Source organism: Plasmodium chabaudi (assembly GCF_900002335.3).
Source record: "Plasmodium chabaudi chabaudi strain AS genome assembly, chromosome: 14".
Lineage (NCBI taxonomy): Eukaryota > Apicomplexa > Aconoidasida > Haemosporida > Plasmodiidae > Plasmodium > Plasmodium chabaudi.
This window is the reverse complement of record NC_030114.2, coordinates 497,758-519,696: the sequence shown is the minus strand read 5'-3', so window position 1 is coordinate 519,696 and position 21,939 is coordinate 497,758. Positions and strand designations below refer to the sequence as shown.

Here is a 21,939-nt window from a genome sequence, read left to right as displayed (position 1 = left end):
TTTTGAAGCATAATGAAATAGAGTATAGATATAATTTGGATCATAATAAAACCCTATCTTGCAACCGTTGATTCTATTAAGTTGAATATAAAATTGGGGGTTTTGAAATGTGAAATATCGAAGAAGGGAATTTTATTACCTATTAAGATTAATAATTTTTGGATATGTTTTGTTTTCTTATAATAATTTTGTATTGGTATTTCATTTTGTTTTGTATTAATTGTAGTGTAAATTCTTGACTATATACACCCATAAAAATGTGTTATACATTTGGATATATGTTATGTGATTTTTAAAAAACAAATAAACAATAATATAATGGCATATAAAATTATTTTTAATTTTGTATATTTTTACCATATTAAAGAAATAAAATAAGGAATATTTTCATTTGTGATACTTATTTTATTTTTTAAGCGTCTTTAAAATATGGCATACTTTTATGCAAAAATGTGCATACATGGAGAAAAAAAAATATTATATATATTAGATTAGTTCTCTCAAAAAATAATATTAATTATAAGGAATTGCATGTTATTATTTAAGTAATGTGTTATTATAAAATTTTCACAATTTTTAATAAATTAAATTTTCTTTTGTTTTGTGAAATTTACAAACATCTCAGAGAGATGGAGTTTAAAAGTAGCATGTGGAATACGCTCATATAATAACACTATGTTGAATAATGTTTTATATCAGCAGACACTTAAGTATTAACAATATCACGATACATGTATATATATTAATCATATTATACGTTATGAATAATACCATGTCTTTTAGTCATTTTGAAGGGGCGAAAGTTAAGCAATGCCATCGAAATAGTCTACTTTGACTTCAATACTTCAAAAAATTGGTGTAATAAAAAAAGTTTAAATACGTACTATGCATATATACATATTTATGTATCCAAGCGTAGGAGTATATGTAAAAAATAAAGCAAATATCATAAGAGGGGCAGATATGCACGTGTATATAAATCTTTAATAAACTATCGTAAAATGGAAAGAAGTTCAATATAAAGACTTGTATAAAATGGATAGAAAAATAAATAATAAAGTAGAGGAAAATCAGAATATCCCAAATAATGATGATTTAAAATTTTTAAAATTTTATTCAAATATATTATTTAAATATGCAGAAGAAGAAAAGGAACAGTCTGAATTATTTGGGTTTGCAGGCAAACTAGAAAATAAAAAAAAATGGTTAAAGATAAATATTGATTTAATTTTAATAATCCTTTTTTTTATTGTTATATATACTTCAAATAGTATAGTGAAGGTAAAAAATTTCCAAAATTTTCTATACAATGATATAAATGAATCAAAAACTTTTTCAGAAACATTTTATAAATCTATAAGTGATGATATAAAAAAAATAAATAATAATTTTTCTTATAACCCTCAAAAAAAGGATTTCACAACATTTAAAAATATACGTAGTAAATTTGAACTGTCTTCATGGATTAAAAATACCTTTACTGAAAAGGTAGCACAAGACAAATTTTTAAATAATAATATTTTATTTGGAAAATGCTGGAGAATAACTATGAGATTATATAAAAAAAATAATAATGATCCAATAAATATATATAAAGATAAAAAAATATATGAAATATATCCAGATGATTACCTTTCAAATGAATTAGAAAATACTCAAGACATTAGTTCTACATACTTTGGTACAAATTGGAACTATTTATTTTCATATGAAAAATCATACAAAAAATTAGGAGGCTTATATCAAATAATATGTGAAGAAAACAAAGAGAGAATACATGAACAACTTTCTCAGGGTACTTATTATTCTATAGATTACCCATATTTTATACCAGCTGTTATATTAACAAATTATAATATAGCTTCTGTTTCATTGGATTTTTTATTATATAATCCTTTGTTAAATATTTTGTCATATAATATTTTAAAATTTTCATTTTTACCTAATGCGAAAACGCATAAAGAATTAACAACGTTATCAGCTTCTACTAGCCAACTTAATAATTATATTTTTTTCATTTCATTATCCATATTTATTATTTTGCTTGTTATTCAAATTTCAAAAAATGTTCGAAAATTTATGTTGGTTGGATTCCGACTGTATGCTAAATCGTATCCAGTCAAATTTGCCCTTTTAGGTAACTAAAAAGGAATTTATTTTATCTTTGTAATATGTGTAATTATGTCTATTAAGTATTATTATTTTAGTGCGCCGATTTGTTGCCATTTCAAGAAATTATTCCAGTCTTTCCATCTTTGCATTTTTCATTCATTTATTATTCATTATTTTTTCCTATTTGTTTGTAGTTACCTTTATATTTAACTTGGCTATTCTAGGTATTTACATTTTGTACCAGTATTATCTTCCAAATATTCAAGTATCATTTAACGAAGGAAAATACGAATTTGATGGATTTTATTCAAAAATAAATAATAACAATATTGTAGATTTGATAAATAATGTAGGTTCACAATTATCAAAAATAGAATTCATTCGAAATGTTTTTATTGGATCATCTATAATAAGTTTTATTATATGCTCTTATGCTTTTATAAATCATTTTGGGGTTTTAATACAAAAATATAATAATGTTGAAAAGAACATAAAAACAGATTTTTTGTACCCATTTTTTATCATAATAATTATAATATTTGGATGTTTGGGTATATTCTCCCTTTTTAGCTATAAACTGTTTAGCCTTCCAGAAAAGTTTAATTCTAGCATGCTTAATGTATTTATTTTGAATGCATATATTATATTTGCGAATTTCCAAAGATTTAATATTCATTCTATAGAAAATAAAGATAATTTTATTTCTTACTTTTATTATGTCTTGCTTTTAATTTTTATTATTACTATAAGTTATTCAGTCCTATTTTTTCTAGCCATTAAATCGTTTTTTAAAAGAAACAAAAAGTTGCGCGATATGTTTACTAATTTATATTCCAAAAAATTAATAAAAAATGATAAACAAAATGAAGAAAATGAAAAAGATGATAAATATATTAGCAGAAGTAATACCAAATATAAGGACGAAGATGATATAGAATCAATTAACAATGAGGTTGTACAAAACAAAACAAAAAATATAAATATGCTCGAAAAGCGTGTCTCAAAAAATGATAACACAAATAATTATAATATTCTAAAGGTAAAAAAAGAGCATTACAATGGGCGATATGACTATCCCAATAAAAATATGACCAATGTAATATACGATAAATCGTTAGAAACTCATAATAATGATATAAAAAAATACAAATCTGGAAACTTAAGTAGTGATAGTAGCAGCAATAGTAGTTATTTATCAAATGATTCAAATGTTTATGAAATAGATACAAACAATTTGAATTATGCAGATTTAAATTATAAAGATATATTAGATATGGGCAAAAATCAAAATAATCAAAAAATTTTGAACGATAGAAAAAATTTGGAAGAACAAAAAAAATGTATTTTTTTTAATATCGAACAAATTTTAGACATATTTTTAAATATGAACAACACAATTATGTCTTTATCATATAAGGAAAAAAAACGTATTTTAAGAAAATACAATGAATATAAGACAAAACATAGAAGAACTATATTTTCTATATATTTATGTACATCAATCATTATGTTTATTTTATTATTTTTGATTAGCGATTTTAATAAAGGTAAAGAGCATGAAGATTTATTAAGATATCAAATAGAAAATATAATTTATCCACCGAACATAAATTTAGTAGATACTATGAAATATCATAATCTTAACAAATTTATAAATGTTAACATACATAATGAAAGTTTAAATTTCAATAAAATAGAAAATCGAAGTGACATAATTGAATGGATAAAAAATTCATTTGCTGGTTTTTTAAAAAATGGATCTAATCTTGCAGGACATAATATTAATCCTGATTATAAAAAATTTAAATGGATAGACATTTTCAATATTCGTAATGAAAGTGTAAAAATAAGAATTAAGTTTCGAGAAAAAATGAAATCTATAAATAATACTCTTATTTGTGATTACACATTAAAAAATTGCTATACAAATTTAAACAATAAAGAGAGATTTGAGCGTAGCTTAAATAAAATATCGTTGCTAATTAATGATTCAACTGAAGAAATTAAAATATCTTTTATTTTATATGATAATATTGATCAACATAATATTTTAGTAAATATACGCTTTATTATAACACTTAATGGACACATAAAAAAAAGCATAATGTTTGATCATTTATTTTTTAATTCTTTTAATATTTTCCATATCAAAGGAATAATAATTAATCTATTGTTTGTAATTATATTAATATCATTACTTATAAATATATATTTGCATTTTTTTAAAATCTTTTCCTACTTCAAAAATATTTATCTTTCAATTTTATATAGTTCTGATAATACTAATACTACAGCATATGGTTGCACGCCTAGCGATTTAAATAATTTTTCTGGACCCGAAGAAAATATGCATACATCATATGATTTTAATAACTATAATTATAATAACCAGCAGCTAATAGATTTTTACACCGCTAACCAGTATGGTGGTTATCCCGATTATTACACCCCTAATAATTTTGGGGGTAATTATGCGGAAAATTATCCAAATAATTATGGGGGGGCATATCCGAATAATCACAACCTATTTGACGCACATATATATCAAAAGGGTCACAAGCCTACAACTAAAATGTTGTTAAAATTAAAAATATTTTTTATATACATTTTTGAATGCGATTTATTAAATTTGATAATGTGCTTATTTCAAATTTCAACCATTGTGCTATGGCTAGTTATGAGCATTTATATTAACAAGATAGAATACTATCCTAATTTTATGGACATATATTATGATATATATATAACTTTATTTGGGATATTTTCAAAATTTAGAAGTCTATTTTATTTAGTTATATTTTTTCTCATAATTAATATGTTTAATTTTTTGTCTGACATTATTAAAAAGGAAAAGCTGTTTGAAGCATTGCGCCTTAACAAAAAACAAATAGCAAAATTTGTGTTTATATTATTATTTGTTTATCTGAATTTTTTTTTATTTAATTATTTTTTTTATGGATTAGATGGATTTAATGATATGACAATCTCTCAGAAGTTTATGCATTCAGCTTTATTATTATCAGGATTTGCTAGTATTGAAATTTATATGAAATGCATTTTTTTTTATTTTATATTATTTATATTACCACACTTAATTTTTGTACGTTTTCTTTTTATATATTCGTTGTTGTCTCCAATTTTAGTTAGTTATTTAATTTTAATTAAAAAGCCAACAACCAAAAAAAAAAGAAAGAAAAACATAATCAATACAAAAGATGAAGACTATTCAAATTTTAAACTAACACATTTAAGTAATGAGCAATGGAAATATTTAAATGAAGACATAAAAAACTTTTCAGAAGATGAGACACAAAAAATGTTGATGTATTTTGAATATTTTAAAACGAAGTTAGAAAAAGATAATGATGTCTCTATGACATTGAAAAAAGAATCAGAACTTTTGATGGAACGAGCAAAAAGTCTAAAGTTGGATTTGCATAAAATTGAATTACAATGGAAATTTGGAACTAAGCTTTTATCGTCATCGAATGCATATATCGAAAAAATGAATAAACAGATAACTGCCAATGAGGACACAATTTCTTTAGATAAGAAGAAAATCTCAACACTAAGAAAATATGCAGAGCAACTAAATTTGGATTCAGAAAATATAAATAGGATAGACAAGAATCAGCAAAAGTAGTGAAAATTAGATAATATACAAACAAATTTAGAAGCATAAATTTGTTGTATACTCAATAAATTGGAAACTAAGAAAATTCTATATGCATAAAATTTTTTATATGGAGTAATCTACACAATTTTTTAAAAGAGTAATACACTATATAATATGCATATATTTATTTCGTTAATTTTTGATAAGCTTTCAACATCTGAAACTTTTTTTTTTATTCATATATATGATTAATATTATATATTCATAAATATGTATAATATTATTTGCATATTCCTGCGCTTCTATATTTTACAAAAAATGGTACGCCATATATTGTGCATGTTTTTGTAAACTTTTTATATATGTAGAAAAAACAATTAAAAATAATTTGATACGTTTGTTTTAATTTATTAAAAAATTTGATTCATTTAAATATTATGAAAATAGAAAATTATTGTAAACAAATTAAGGAAAATGATTGAAATAAAGCTATAAATACCTCATTAAAACAAAAATAAATAAAATATAATTTTATGGAAAATTATATAATCGTATTTTTTTTTTTGTTAAAATGTTTTATACCTATTTTGAGTAAGACTAAAAATAGTTTTTTCTACAAGTATCTAATCTGTTTGTTTTTCTTAAAAAATATTTTATACTCAACAAAATGTGTAGTTTTGAATAAGTCTGCTAATCTTTCTTATATTCGGAATATCAGCCCTGTTTTAAGAACCAGGTTTATTTTAAAAGATGTCGAAAACCCGAGTAATGACAACATAACACATTTAAACAGAAAAATTGAGAAATGGGGAAAAAACAAAAACATAGTTTTTATTGAAAATACAAGTAATAATGATGAAAATAAAGTAAATTACTTAAACGGTGAAATAAAAAATAACAATGGAATACAAGAAATAAAGCATTTAAGTAATCTTCAAAAAAATTTCATGTACTTATTAGAGCGTGATAATAATGTTATAGTACATTCTAAGACATCCAGTGGAAAAACAACAATTTGCTTATTGTATTTTGTATTAAAACATTATTTTAATAGTGAAATTATTTTTGATGAAGACATCGAAAGAGAAAAATACTTAAACCAATATCATTATGGTGGCAATTATCAAAATATATTCGATTTAAATAAACAACAAAATAATAATAAAAGTAAACTTAAATATATACCATTTAGTGAAAAATATTCCGAAATTTATGATATACATGAAAATAAAGATTTATTACTTGAAGAAAGTTCTAAAAAAAATGTATTAAAGAAGGGGGATAAAATACTCATACTATGTCCTTCAAAAGAGTTATGTGTACAAACTTCACAAAATATATTATCCTTTACAAATAATGAGAATAGCAGTATAATTAAGCTTTTTATTGATAAGTATGATGACTCAAAAAAAGTGAAAAATCCCAATGCAAGTAATAAAAGTAAAGCAGATCATAATACCGATCAGGTATATGAAAACATTGAAGTGTGTACAAATGACGGTAGTAATTTAAAAAAAAAGAAAAAAAAAGAAGGAATACTGAGCAATCATAATTTAACGAACGAAAATATAAGAGACGCTCTTTTTCTTATTGGAACACCTTTGTGTTTTAAAAATTATATATTAAATTTAGAAAAAAATAATTTAAAACATTTTTTAGAAAGCATCAAGTATGTATTTTTTGACGAAATTGATAAGTTGCTTCCTTCACAAAAGAATAGATCTTCAAACCAAAAAAAATTTAAAAAAATAAAAAAAAAAACGGCCTACATGATATTAGAAACTATTATGTACATGAATCCAAAAAAATTAAATTTTATTGGATGTTCTAGTACCTTAAATAGAGAATTACACAGAAAAATATTTAATCTATTGAGTTTGAATAAGAATAATCTAAAAAGAAAAAATGTTTATTTGTTAAGAGAAAAAAACAATACGCTAGAAGGGGAAAGCATTGCAGAATTACACACAACCAAAGATGAAATAACTGATACAATACTAAATGATATGATGAGCACAAATAATGATAATTCTTATATGGACAAAGAAAAGGAGGATGTCGAAAATGATGAACAAAATCAATCATTAATTGATGACATAAATTATAGAAGTGCAATAGAAGAGGAAACCGATTTAGATGAAGATAGCCAAGATGAAGAAGACATGTATAATATGTTAGATTTAAATAATCCAGCAAATTTACAAAAGTATGTAATAAAAGTTCAACTTCCTAAAAATATACATCATTTTTATCATATAACAAATGATGATTTGTTTAGTAATAAAATTAAAGATGTTTATGAAATTGTAGAAAGTTTTAAAACGAGGAAAATATTAATTTTAATAAAAAATGGCTACTCATTAATGAATATGAAAAAATATTTAATGGAAAAAAATATTTATTCTATTTTATTACATGAAAGATTAGAAATATCACAAAACGAAAATAATGACTCTTTGAAAAAAATGTGTGAAAATTACGAAGAAATAAAAAATTTAAAAGAAATTGATAATAAAAATAATAATGGTGAACTAAAATATACAAATAAATTTCCTGTTATTATTAGTTCATTTGATAGTATTCGAGGTTTTCACATAAATGACTTAGATATTGTTATTTTATGTAATAAGCCAAAAAATTTAAATGAATATATTCATTTGTGTGGAAGAGTTGGAAGAAGAAAAAAAGTTGGATATTCAATTATATTAGAAAATGATAAAAATGTTAATATTATTAAAAATTGGCTAGTTAATATAAAAACGAATTTTTATAAGTTACACTTAAAAAATAATGCTACAAATAATATAAATGATGCAGATGGTAGTATAATCGAAAAAAAGAAAGACCATATCAATTATATCACATCATGCATACTAAATGAGCTAAGGGATGATAGTCTATGAAGAATAGTCGCATTGTTTTGTGACTTGGACAATAAAAATAATAAAAGACTTATTATCAAGCTCGATACATTTTTTTATTTTTACATAGTAATGCCTACAATACAAATTGGTATTTTACTAACAGTTTATTACTGTATATTTAATTTTCTATTTGTATATTCATTTACCTTTTTATATTTTTTATAATTAATATATTTATTCATTTATTAAATTTGATGAAACAAACATGTCTATTAATTTTTAAAGCCCATTTGGCTTATTTTATTTTCAACTATTTCAATAAAAAATATATAATTAAATAATAAAACGGGATATAGAAAACGAGAGGATGTGATAAAATGATGGCAAATAAGTTAACCACATTTCTTCCGTTTTCAAAAATTGATGATAATTAAAAATAACATACAAAAACAAATAAAATATAAATACATAAAAAAGTATCTGTTTTTGGTTCTATATAGAAAAAACTAAAAGAAGGAAGTTATAGCTGTTTTTAAATAATTAGCATTTCTTTTTATTCTTTCAAGTAATGTATCATGTTCTTCTCCTTTTTTTATCACTTTTACTATATCTATTTCATAAATAAGGGGCTAAAATAATAAAAAAAATAAGGCACAAAATAATGACTAATGAAACATTCTAAATAAGATATTTGATTATTTTTATTAAATTTTTTTTTACTTGATTAGGAAAATGATTAGGATATGCTAAATGGGGAGGAACAATACATTGCCTTCGTGTGTGTTTTTTCATACCAATTACTATTTCATATATAGCCTTTATGTGTTTTTTATCATATATCCCAGCTTTTATTTTAGGTGGTATAATGCTTGTAAATGTTGATTGAATTATTCGAAAATCGTTTGTTGTTTTCCCTTGGTAATGAATATAAACAGTATCTCCTTCTTCAATTGGATCACCTTCACCGTCTAATAAATCCTTATATAGTATTCCACTTAGAAATTATAAAAATGAAAATGAGTTTAGTAAAAATTATTGCTAGTAAATAAGTTTATATATGCATACATGTGTGTGTGCACAAGTTTTACCTTTCTGTTCTTAAAAATTTAGTATCCGTCCTATACTTTTTTTGTAGGTATGCGTCTCCTCTATCTTCCAAATAAGATATTCGAGTATTTTTTGAAAGTATATATTTCTTCACAATATATAAATTTAAAGAAACAAAAAATATATTACAAAAATCGTGAAATTTTGTAAGAATTTGTTTTTTTCTATTGTTAAATAAACATATTTTATGTGAATATTTTATCGTATTATCCAGCTTAAAAAAAATAAATCTATTTATAAGGTTTATCATTTTTAGTGTCATTCTCATACATGAGTTTTTTTTACAAATATATCATATAATAAATTTTTTTTTATTTAAGCAAAGAAAAGAGAATTATAAATATACATATTGGAAAGTAGCAATATTGAATGCATTTTATTTAAAACCTAGGAACAAACAAAATAGTATTTCGAAAAAAACATCCAACATGAAGAAATTTTAAAAAATGAGAAATTATTTATATGGATATTTAGGCGAAAAATTCATTTTAATACAAATTATGTTTATAAATTAAAATCTATCCACAATAAAAAAAAAATAATATTAAATATCAACATACATATGTATATATGCATTATCGCATATCAAATAAGTTGTACACAAAAAAAAATTATTAAAAAAAGAGACTAAGATTGAGGTGTGTTATAGGATAATAAAAAAAATAATAACAGAATAATTAAAAAGGTGTATTTAAAAGACTAATATAATATAGATCCACGATTAATGCTATTAATAAATGTTATGGCATCCATAATTTTCTTATTTTTTCGTTGTAATTTGTAAATTTTTAACAAAGTATTATTTTTACATAAAATATTTATACATTCTTTATCAACTATTGCATATTTTCGAGGAATGTCATCAAAACATTTGTGATCATCCATTGTATTAAATGGGGTATGCTCATAAATATTATCATTTTGAGGATTTGATAAATTATAGGATGTTTTAATTAGTTTCGCTTCAATTTTTCGAATTTTATTATCGTGTAACAAAAAAAGTGTGCATTCTGCTTTGGGCCAATTTATAAAACTGCGTACTTTATTATGAATATATAATGAAGTAAAGCAAAAAAAGCAGGTATATTTTTCTTCAACTTTAATTTTAGGAGCATAACAATTGTTTGTATAATACTCATATGGCATATTATTACTATTTAAACTTTTTTGTGATAAATTTGTAGAATTCTTAAATTGATTTGATTGTGAATATGGAAATAAAAACAAATTCTCTATCTTATTTCTTTTCCGTAAATTGATATTTTTGTCATTCTGATTGGTATAGTAATACGTGTGAGGATCGTATTTTTGCTCGGGATGCTTAGTATCAGTATCTGTCTGTGATAATGAGGTTGACTCACGATCATATAATTTAAGATTTGACAAAAAAAATATATTTTTCATAAAATGTAATGTTCCAAATGTAAACATGATAGTTATTATGTCGTTAAAATTAAAATAGGGGCTAAATAAAAATCGTTTTTTTATTAAAGATGCACCAGAATCGATTTTTAATTTTGTTAAAAATATAGTATAACCAAACAAAGATTCATTATTTAATAAGCTTCTTTGAATAGGTGATGCACCTTTATATGATGGTAATAGACTTGGATGTAAAGTATATATATTAGTATTGATTGTTTTAAAAAATTTAGTATTAAATATTTCCCCAAAAGATATACTTACACCTAGATTAAATTGTTTATTTTTTAACAAATGTATATTATTTTTTAATTTATCATAATAAAAAACATTTATTTTATTTTTTTTAGCTTCTTCTTCTACTGGAGATTTATTTATAAGTAAATGTCTTCCTTTTTTTTGTGGGCTTTTTGTGATCACATTTTCTATAACAATATCATTTCTTAACACTTTTATAATTAATAAAATGATTTTAAAACATAAAGAACTGAACTCATTGCTTCCAATAAAAAGGAGATTTATCTTATTATCATTATTATTGCTACCTTTTGTTCGTTTTTCATAAATTGTATTTAAATATTTGTCTTTGTAAATATCATGAAGCATATCTATGATAGCATCTTTCTTTTTATTAAACTCCTCTTTTATATTTATATAATATATTTTATTACGTAATGTATTTTCTATAATTTTAATTATTTCTAAAAAAATATTAAAAAAATACAAATTTTGGCCAGAATATATGGCTAGTTTTGCTAACACATTCTTTTGGTATATTATACTGCTTTTATATTTATCAGTATGTATATAATACAATGCACATTCTGAGGGTTTAAAAAATGAATATTTTTTTTCTTTATAAAATATATGTGTAAGGTCAATTCTGTTTGCTTGCTCCAAATTTGAACTTTTACCAGGGCATTCAAAACATTCTATAGAACATTTTGCTCTTGTATTTTTATTGTCTCTAACATTTCTTGCATTTTTATTTCCATTGTTACGACTATTATCCTCCCAATTATTCACCCCCAATTTCAGTAAATTTAAATAATTTTTTTTATTTTTTAATGGAAAATGAGATACATTTTTAAGGTTAGTAAATTTTATCAAGTAGTTCACATTTCTGATGGTGTTATTTTTTTTATGAAAATATAACTTGTTAATATAACTTAATTTATAAGCGTAGCTTCTTAAAAAGGTTATCAAAAGTATTTGTACAACATAGGAAATTCTTATATTCATATTATAAGTATATTTATATATTTTTACTGAACTATATTCATGTTTATTTGTGTGTGCAACCTTCCAATTGTTGCCTAAATACGTACTATAACGGTATTATATATATAATATGGTTATTTATATGAATATCCTTACCATCCTCAGAATAGTTACCATTTGAAACATCTTATACATTTTAATTATAGTTTATCGGGATATTCATTTTTTCTCTTTAACTATCACTATATATATAACAACAATTTTTGTATTCTCTTTAATTAAATGCAACATAACATTTTCATCGTTATGCTTAATTAAGCATGACCTTATTATAATTATTTTGATAATTTCAAATATTTTTCATGACATTTTACTAAATGTTTTAACAAAATGCTAAGTATATAATGCTAGTTAATACAATAATTTATTGTTTTGTAATTTATGGTATATGCATTATTTGATGTTAGCAAATCGCACAAAAAAAAACAACAAAATATGGAAAAAATGAAATAATACAAATAATGTAAAAAAAAATAAAACAAAGTAACAATGATTATATCTCAAAGAGATTAAAAAAAATGTTAGCAATATTAACTTCCAAACTAATGTAATAAAAGAGAAAACTGCATATTTATTTTTTTTTTTGATATATATGCATATCCCTATATTTTATTTATATTCCCTCATAATGGCCTTGGGATACTTAACCATTGGTGCAAAACAATACTGAAGGAACAACAAATCTCTCAATGTCATATTTCCTGAAAAAGAGAAAAATAAATTTATACATAGATAATTTGATAAACGCAATCATATATATAAGATAACGGAAAAGTAAACCAATTTCCAATATCTCCATAGGTTATACACACATAAAAATGAAAAGTATAATTTTGTGTAAGGCATAGAATGTAAAATTTATTGTTATAAAAAAAATATTGTTGTTACTTTTTATTTTTGTCATCGAGTATGCTAAATGTGAGAATTGCTATACTCGAATTAAATGCATCAAAATTAAATTGAGGTGGTTGCACATCATTTGATAAATTCTCTGAATGCGTTTCAATTTGGTCATAGATTGTATCCTGTTTATATTCATCCATATTATGAGTAGACGTTTTGGATGGATCTATATAATAATATGGATTGGTTGTAGATATTAAATTTTCCATATTTTGAAAATTACTAGTTAGTTCAATTTCTAAGCATTTTCTTAAAAATTTTGACTTTGATAAAGATAATTTTTTATGTACCTTTTTTTTAGTTATAGCTATAATTTTTAATTTATATTGGTTGTTGTTTTTTTCCAAAATATATTTAATATTGTCTTTTGAAGTAAAATGAGCATTTATTAATGGGCTTTCATAATGTATATTAATAATTAATCGTTTTAAAAATATATTTTTTTTATTTATTATAATAATTTTAAAAAAGAACAGATCATTTAACAAATTTTTTTTAAAAATATCATCGCAAATATTGCATAGCATTTGGGGTTTTTTGTGAATACACAAATTATTTTCATTGCTAATCTTTTCATTTGAATTATCAATATTATTATCTTCATCACAGTTTTTACAATCATTACAAATAGATTGATTATACCAAATTAACATATCATTTTTTTTTATATCAAAAATATCATTATACAATTTTGAATGAATTAGCATATTATCATTCACAAAACTACTAGCTTTAGAATATCCTTCACTAATTAAATAAAAAAAATCGGATTTATTTTCAAATAAGCAATACAGGTTTAAAAGCCCAATTTGTTCGTTTTCATATTTTTTACTTTGCTCTCTCTTTTTTGATTCATCAGAAGTTATTGTCTCGTTTGAATAATCTAGAGGATTTTTCACTGATATTAATTTTGGCTTACCAATTATTTTTTCTTGGCTTGTTAGATAATTGACTTCATAACTTTTATGTGTAATTTTGTTACAATCCCGAATTGTATTACTATTATTTCTGGTGTGTGCATTATTGGAAATGGTTTTCTTAAGCATGTTTCTGTTTGCTTGCTTAGTTTTATTAGCTTTATTTATTAAACGCTTCTTATGTTCCCTTTTTTGGATGTTTGTAGTTAAATTATTTTCTTCCATTTGTCTAATAAAATCAATACTTCGTGTCCTATTGTTCTCATTAATAATTTTATTATAAATATCACTTTTTGTGTGTGTTAATTTTCTTGAACTACTTGAAGAGGAATAAATATGTTTCTTCGATTGTTGTAAAGAGTTAAGAAAATGCTCCTTTTTGTTTTTGCCTGTTTCTTGTATATATATATTTGGTAAACTTTCCAGTGAGCTGCCTATATTCTTTTTCATTTTATCCATTTCAATTTTTGATATCAAACAGTTTGATATTTCGCTACTATCATGGATTTGTTTCATTTCACCTGATTTTTCGGATACACTATTTAGACAACTCGAACTGCAATTGTTAATACAAATAGGCGTATTGTTTGTGTTGGAAAAAATTGTATTTTTATCAAATTCTTTTGTTAAAATATGTTTACACACTAATTTGGGGGGATTATCATTTTTACAATTATTATATGGATTTTCTTTATATATATGTTTTTTTTTATTTTTTTCAAATGGTAAAAATACGGGTTTTTCTTTTTGTACATATGAATTATTTGAGGATTGGTCCTCTTCGATGTTATTATGCTCATTTGATAAATTTCGGTGTTGTTTTTTTGTAGTTTCTACAAAGAAGTTTTGACCAATTATGTTGTTACCTTTATTTTGATTCCTATTACAATTATAGTCAGTTTCCAAATGGGAAGAATATGTATTAATATTATAATTACACAACGAGTTTTCCAAAAGTGAAATATAATTTAGCTTGCATATATTAATATTATTAAAACTTGATGGTATAAGGCATTTAATATTTTTTTTAATTGCTTTTTTTTTGGCATCTTGTCTTTTTTTTCTTTTTTCCAAATACATTATTATGTTAAATTCTTCTTCAGTATAACCAATACTTCTTAAAGGAAGTGAGTCCTGAGATTTATAATTATTATTTTCGTTGTATAATTCTTGTTCTATAATTTTATTAAATTCATCATTTTTGACATCATCCACTATTTGTTTTTCACTTTCAGTTAGTGAAATTAAGGATTCCCTATTAATATTAAATTTTTTTAATAGTTCATCATCTATCAGTTTTTCTTTAAATTCTAATTTTTTATTAGCTTTATAAATTATATTATTAAATCTGTTAGTTACTATATTTTGCTTGTTACTTGAAAAAGATTTAGTATTTGTATTATTGTGAAAATTGTTTGTATCTATTTTATTCTTCCAACTTGTACTCTTTGTTTTTTTAGAATTTTTATAGCCAGTCTCATTATAACATTGTTTGTCTTGCATGCTATTATTTTCGATCATCATTTTTTCGTTTTTTATTTCAAAATTTTTTGAAATATTATTTTTTTTCTGTAGGTCTAAATGTTTACATGCCATAATAATGCTCTTATATATTTCGCTCGTCTCATAATTTTTATCGTTGTATGTGGAATTATTTTTGGAACAGCAATTATGGGGCGGCTTATAATTTATATATATATTATAGTCATCGTCACCAAAACAAATTTCACTTCCATTACCTTCAATGTTATTTTTTATAACGTTTGATTTATTTTGTTTACTATTTTGATCATCATAAGTATTATTTATTTGTATATTTGTTTTGTCTATACAATTTAGACCGTTTATTACCTCATCATTTTCCACAGTATTTTTATTCGCGTTTGGTACGTTATGCTCATTAGTTAGACAAGTAAATTTGTTTTCAGGTATTTCATCATTTGGTATGTTTTGATCAGTTGTAGGCTTATCCAAAATATCATTTGAAGTATTACTTTTTTTTAAAAACACTTTTGAAAATAGCGTTTTCATTTTTTGGAAAATTATTTTATCCTTATAATTGCTAACAAAAATGAAATTATTCTTTTTGAAAGATTTTAGATCAGATATAACATTATATTCTTTTTTATGTAAATTAATAGAAAAGTTGTTTGTAGAATCATTAATATTTATGTATAGGGAATTATTTTTGTCTAAGTATATGCATCCTATGTTTTTACATGCCCATAATAAAATAAAATTGGAATAAAAATTTTTATATATTTTTTTCATAGATTGTTTAACATTATTATCTTTTTTTATATTCAAATTGATATAATCTTGTAATAGTTTATCAACAAAATTTGCATCTTCACAATGAGAGGTACCAGGTTCAATGATATTCTCATCTTTTGTTTTTTCGGCTGATTTATCAATAGTTACTAAAAATGAATTTTCAAACATTTTTTGGTCTAAATCAGAAAGATCATTATTGCAATTGTTTAGGTTGTTCTGATTTTTGTCATTACTATTTTGTAAATTTATATCTTTCCAATAATTCGCAAATGGATCATTATTAATATTATATTTATTTAAAGAAATAATATTTGAGTTTATATAACAATAATTGTCATTGTTAGGGGTATTAATATTTATAACATTATCTTTTCCATCGATGCTTGTATGTATAACCAATGATGCTCCTAAAATATTGTTTTTATATTTTTTAAAATACTTGTTCGTTTTATGAAAATAAAAATTTATGACTATAGTAGTATTATTCATATTATTCTCTAAATTCATATCATTTAATACAAACATGAACCTTAAGCAGCGTTGTTTTTTGTTTTTTATTATTCCAACATTTGATGATAAATTTTCTATATTATTGTTTGATATATTTTCTTTTCTTTGTCCTAGGTCAGAATTGTCGTTATTAATACGAACTGCGTTTTGTTTTTTTTGGGTGATTTTGTTTTTAAAAGATTTCAAATTTTGGAATAGAGAATAATTATTTCGGTTAATGGAGCATTCTTTTTTTACATTGTTTAAATATATGGTGTTACCTTGTTTTGAAGGTGTATTAACATTTCCTTCCTTTTCAAAAATAGCCAAGGTTTCAACTGTGCTATCTTTTGTTCTGTCTTTTACATCATCTTTGGCATTATTCTTATAATTCCCTTCGAAATCATGGATATTGTTTCGATTCTCATGATTTTTTTCAGTATTTATAAGTTTACTATTTGTTTGAATCTCTGCCCCACAATTGGAGTCAGATATATTATCTATGATTATCACGTTTTCGTTAGAACTGATTAATTGTGGAATTGCACTTTTATTCAATAATGATATATTATTATTCCGAAAATCACAACACATTTCATCATTATTTTTATACTCCATATTTTCTTTTTTTTTTACAACCTGTTTAATTTTTTTGGATTCGTGTTTTTTATTTAAATCTTTTACTATATATTTATTTTTCATATTATTATTTTCTTTACACATTTGACCAAATTCATCATCTTTGATAAAATTTATGTTTTTTGTTAAATTTTTAACTATTGAATAGTCCAAATAATTTAAGCTTTTTGCTATCTCATTTGTATGTCCATATTTGGATTCCTCAAAGATACATTTGTCTGCTATATTTCCTCTCTGACTATTTTCAAATGCTAAATAATTTCTAAAACTTTCTTTTATATTTAATTCATTAAATATTATGTTTTTTACAACATTTTTGCAATAAATTATCTTAGTTCGAATTATATTAGAAGCAGAATTATTTTTCGTTACAAACAATGAATTATCCATTTTATTAATTTTTTTAACAGTGTAGAAAATGCTTTTCATAATTTTTCTGACGCTATTAAAAAACATTTTACTAAATTTGTATTCCCTCCTAATATTAGTTTGATCAATTTCATTTTTGTTTTCATTATTAACACATATTGTGTTGTTGTTTTGGCTGTCTTTGACATCTCTGTTTTTGCTTTCATCATTTGGATTCTCCTCTACATTGGCAGTGCTGCAATATTTGGTGATTTGATCTGGGGGGCAATTTTCAGAGCATGTCTGTGTGTTTAATATAATACATTTTTGAATGTGTTTTTTTATAAAAGAAACGAGGTATATTATAAAAACATAATAACTATTTTTTATTTTTAATATACTTGATTGTTTTGAGTTTTCCATAGATTTTATGTCGTCCGATCTGTATTTAGTCTCATCATTTGTCACGTTCGTATTTGTTAAAGAGTCTTTATTCACATGTTGTAACACATTTTCGTTAGTACTGTTTTCACTAGTATTATTTTCATTGATATATTCGCTTTTTTCGTATTGATCATGATCTTGTGAGGTATTGATATTACTAGATATTGTTGAACTTTCTTCGATATATTCTACTTTTTCTCCTTTTTCCTTATTTATAAGAATATAGTTGTCTAAAGAGCCTATTATCTTTTGTTCATTGATATATTTTTGAATTTTTGTTTTATGATATATATTAAAAAAAATGAATATAGAATCGATTACATTATTTTTATTATAGACATTTTTATTCAGCGCTTTGTTAATAGCATTCTCAATTTTCATTATTTTAATGCAAGATGTACAATTAAGAAATTTTAGATAACTTTTAATATTAATACTATGTATTATATCATTCTTTTTTCGTTCTTGTATATAATTGCTATATGCATGTTTTTTTATTTCTTTTAAATTATAATAATCGTTAAAAAACTTTATAAATTTCAGTAATTTAAATGTGATGAATATTTGATGTATTCGCTTGATTTTATTACTACCATTTTTAATATTGTCTTTATGATTGTTATTATTGTAAATATCTTCATCACCATTATTCGAATTAGTAAATTCTCTATTCTCTTGAAGAGCATGCTTTTCGTTATATATCTGGTGATTAATAACTTCCCTTATGTAATAGGGAAAATGTTTTGTTATGGCAGTAAATTTTTCTTTTTCCAAGTTTCCAAGTATTTCTACAATTTTATTAATAGGTAAATATAGAATAATATTTGCAGCTTTTTCACAATCGATTGGAAGATTGTTAATAATATCTTTAATTTGATTTGCAGACAACAGTTTACAAAATATATCATAATTTTTTCCACTTAATTCATTTAATATGAGAAATATATTAGAACTATCTAGCATTTTAATTAATTTTTTTTGTTTTTTTTTATTTTTTTTATAAATATTGTGGTCTTTTATCGATGATTTGATTGGTGTTGTTGGGTTTCCACCTCGAATGATTAAATCTATTATCAGATTTTTAGTCGGTATTGTGGTCATTAATATGTTTAATTTTTTGGGTGACAAAGAATACAAGCATTCGATTGTCTTATTCTGAGGTAGCGAAATAAATATTTGTATAATATATTTCATAGATATATCATTAATAATTTGTTTTAGAAAACTTGGTGGGAATTTATGGATAATGGTCTTAAATTTATTTACAGGTATGTAATTAATATATACAACAATTTTCTTAATATCGCATTCTTTTAATAATATTTCTGTATTTTTTTCATTTAAATAATATAATATATCAACAATTTCTGGTGAATTAAAAGATTTACATATTTCAGCAGCAAAATAAAAAGACATATGATTTATATTTATACATAGTGCCATTTTTTTAATTGATAAATATTTCATAATTTTAATAGATTTATGTAAAGGTAAGTCATTCATAAGTCTATTAATGGTTGAAATATATAAATCATTAGTTATTAAACATAAATTTTTACATGTCAAATTATTATGAAGTATATATAACTTTTCATAAGATATATGGTTGGAAAGGGGACTGATTTTTTCTATAGGTAAGCATTCAATTATATAATAAAATTTGCACAAAGAAATTGTATTTATAATCTTTATTATAATCATTTCTTTTATTTTATTAAATATATATGTCAATTTATTTTGTGGTAAATTTAATAATATACTTATACTTGTATTTGTAGAAATGTTTTCTATAATATTAACAATTTTATCTTCTTTAAATATAAATATAAAACTTTTATAATTGTCTACATCTAGTAGTTTTATTATTTTCTCTATTTTTTCTATTGATAATAAATTTAAATATTTTACTATCTTTGAATTTTCGTTAAAAGGGATAGACAAGTTAATTATTTCTTCTTCATTTAAATTTTCTAAAATAAGTTTTATTTGATCTGTGTCATTTTTTATGGAAATAGGTAAATCTTCAAAATTGCTTAGATTAATTTTCTCAAGCTCAATCAAGGTGGTATTTTGTGATGCTGATTCAAATGTTTGTTTTGCCGATGCATTGTTTTCAACCGGGTTAACATTTTCAAGTAGCGTGTTAGAATATTCGAGATTTTCATTCATATTTTTTTTATCCATGTCTATATCTTTAACATTTTTTGTTGTATCAATCGCAACTTTACTTATAATTTTGGTGCTAATTTCATCAATATTGTTGGTAATAGTGTGATGGGTATTTTTACAAATCTCTAATTTACTTCCATCTGAGGATTTTTCTTTTTTTAATTTCGTGTTATTCTCAATACTGAGAGTTTTATTTTTCTTTATAGTACAGAACTTACTAATAAACACATTTTTTGCACCATTTCGGATTATTCTTGAATTTTCTATTTTTAAACCACCTCTTTCAGAAATGTCAACAAATCTACTACCATAATTATTTCGAATAGAAGGAATAAAACCATTTTTCCAATTTGGTGTTTTAAAAATATTACGTTTTATATTTTGTTCTTTATTACAACTTTTTATTTCTTGATTTTTTATAAGGCTATAATTGGTATTACTATCCAAAATACTTTTACACGTATCCTTATTCTCTTCACCATTAGATTTTTCAACATAATTTTGTAATAACCTTTTACATGTTATTTTTTCGCATATATAATTCGAAGATTCATTTTGATCATTTTTTACACCTTTTGGAAGTTCTTTATCGGTATCTATATTATTACTTATTTGATTTTCATTGCATTTATTGTTTGATATATATTTCGTAGAAGAATTGTCAGGTGTTATTGCTTCCTTCTCATTTAAATTTTTATTGGAAGAATGATCATTTATAGATTTATCATACTCTATGAAAGATTGAGTCTGTTTACTAATAACTGCGTTTGAATAGCTAGGACTTTTTTCTGAATTGGTGTCATTCTTTTTATTTACTAGTATGGATGTTTTTTTTTTTTTTTTTCTTTTAAGTTTTTCATTTTTTTTTTTATAATTTAAATAATTATAATTTTTGAATTGTTTAACTTTTTTTTTTCGTTTTTCATGTGATTTTGATTTGTGATATAATTTAATTTTTTTGTGTCTAATGGAGAATTTACGTTTCCTTGCTTTTCCTATATGCTTTTTCTTTTCTTCTATGTCTGTTCCAGCTTTTGTTTCATTCATTGTTGAAACAAATAAAGAAAAAATGGAAATGTATTTTCCTGTATATCTCTCACTCTCGTTTTCTATATATTCTTGCATATCATGAATTTATCTGTGTCTATATATGAGCAAAATTTATGAATAAGAGAGTAAGCATGTCAACAATTGTTCAAAGCACAAAATGACGAAATAACTGTGCATATATATAAGCTTATTCAATGAATATACCCCCGTATTTTATTATATATTTTCTTTTAAGAAAAAATATGCATAAAAATATTGTAAATATATGTTTTTTCGATCTACAAATAAGAGATATACATAAAAA

General features: G+C 22.8%; 5 protein-coding genes across 5 annotated transcripts; 2 read left to right on the top strand and 3 right to left on the bottom strand.

The window, feature by feature from the left end:
- Positions 1-1,035: 1,035 nt before the first annotated feature.
- On the top strand, positions 1,036-5,755 carry PCHAS_1413800 (conserved Plasmodium protein, unknown function; the record flags this gene model as incomplete). The annotated part of the gene is made up of 2 exons (XM_735059.2): positions 1,036-2,137; positions 2,307-5,755. The coding sequence occupies 2 exons, from the start codon at positions 1,036-1,038 to the stop codon at positions 5,753-5,755; spliced, it is 4,551 nt and encodes a 1,516-aa protein (XP_740152.2).
- Positions 5,756-6,261: 506 nt separating this feature from the next.
- PCHAS_1413700 (DEAD box helicase, putative) lies at positions 6,262-8,631 on the top strand (the record flags this gene model as incomplete). The annotated part of the gene is made up of 1 exon (XM_733733.2): positions 6,262-8,631. One exon carries the CDS (start codon positions 6,262-6,264, stop codon positions 8,629-8,631), a length of 2,370 nt encoding a protein of 789 aa, XP_738826.2.
- Positions 8,632-9,098: 467 nt separating this feature from the next.
- PCHAS_1413600 (peptidyl-prolyl cis-trans isomerase, putative) lies at positions 9,099-9,967 on the bottom strand (the record flags this gene model as incomplete). Its single annotated transcript, XM_016799582.1, has 3 exons — positions 9,099-9,221; positions 9,313-9,586; positions 9,681-9,967. The coding sequence occupies 3 exons, from the start codon at positions 9,965-9,967 to the stop codon at positions 9,099-9,101; spliced, it is 684 nt and encodes a 227-aa protein (XP_016654853.1).
- A 431-nt stretch (positions 9,968-10,398) lies between these two features.
- Positions 10,399-12,363, bottom strand: PCHAS_1413500 (methionyl-tRNA formyltransferase, putative; the record flags this gene model as incomplete). Its single annotated transcript, XM_016799581.1, has 1 exon — positions 10,399-12,363. The coding sequence occupies one exon, from the start codon at positions 12,361-12,363 to the stop codon at positions 10,399-10,401; it is 1,965 nt and encodes a 654-aa protein (XP_016654852.1).
- A 682-nt stretch (positions 12,364-13,045) lies between these two features.
- Positions 13,046-21,710, bottom strand: PCHAS_1413400 (conserved Plasmodium protein, unknown function; the record flags this gene model as incomplete). Its single annotated transcript, XM_016799580.1, has 2 exons — positions 13,046-13,103; positions 13,291-21,710. 2 exons carry the CDS (start codon positions 21,708-21,710, stop codon positions 13,046-13,048), a joined length of 8,478 nt encoding a protein of 2,825 aa, XP_016654851.1.
- Between the last annotated feature and the right edge of the window lie 229 nt (positions 21,711-21,939).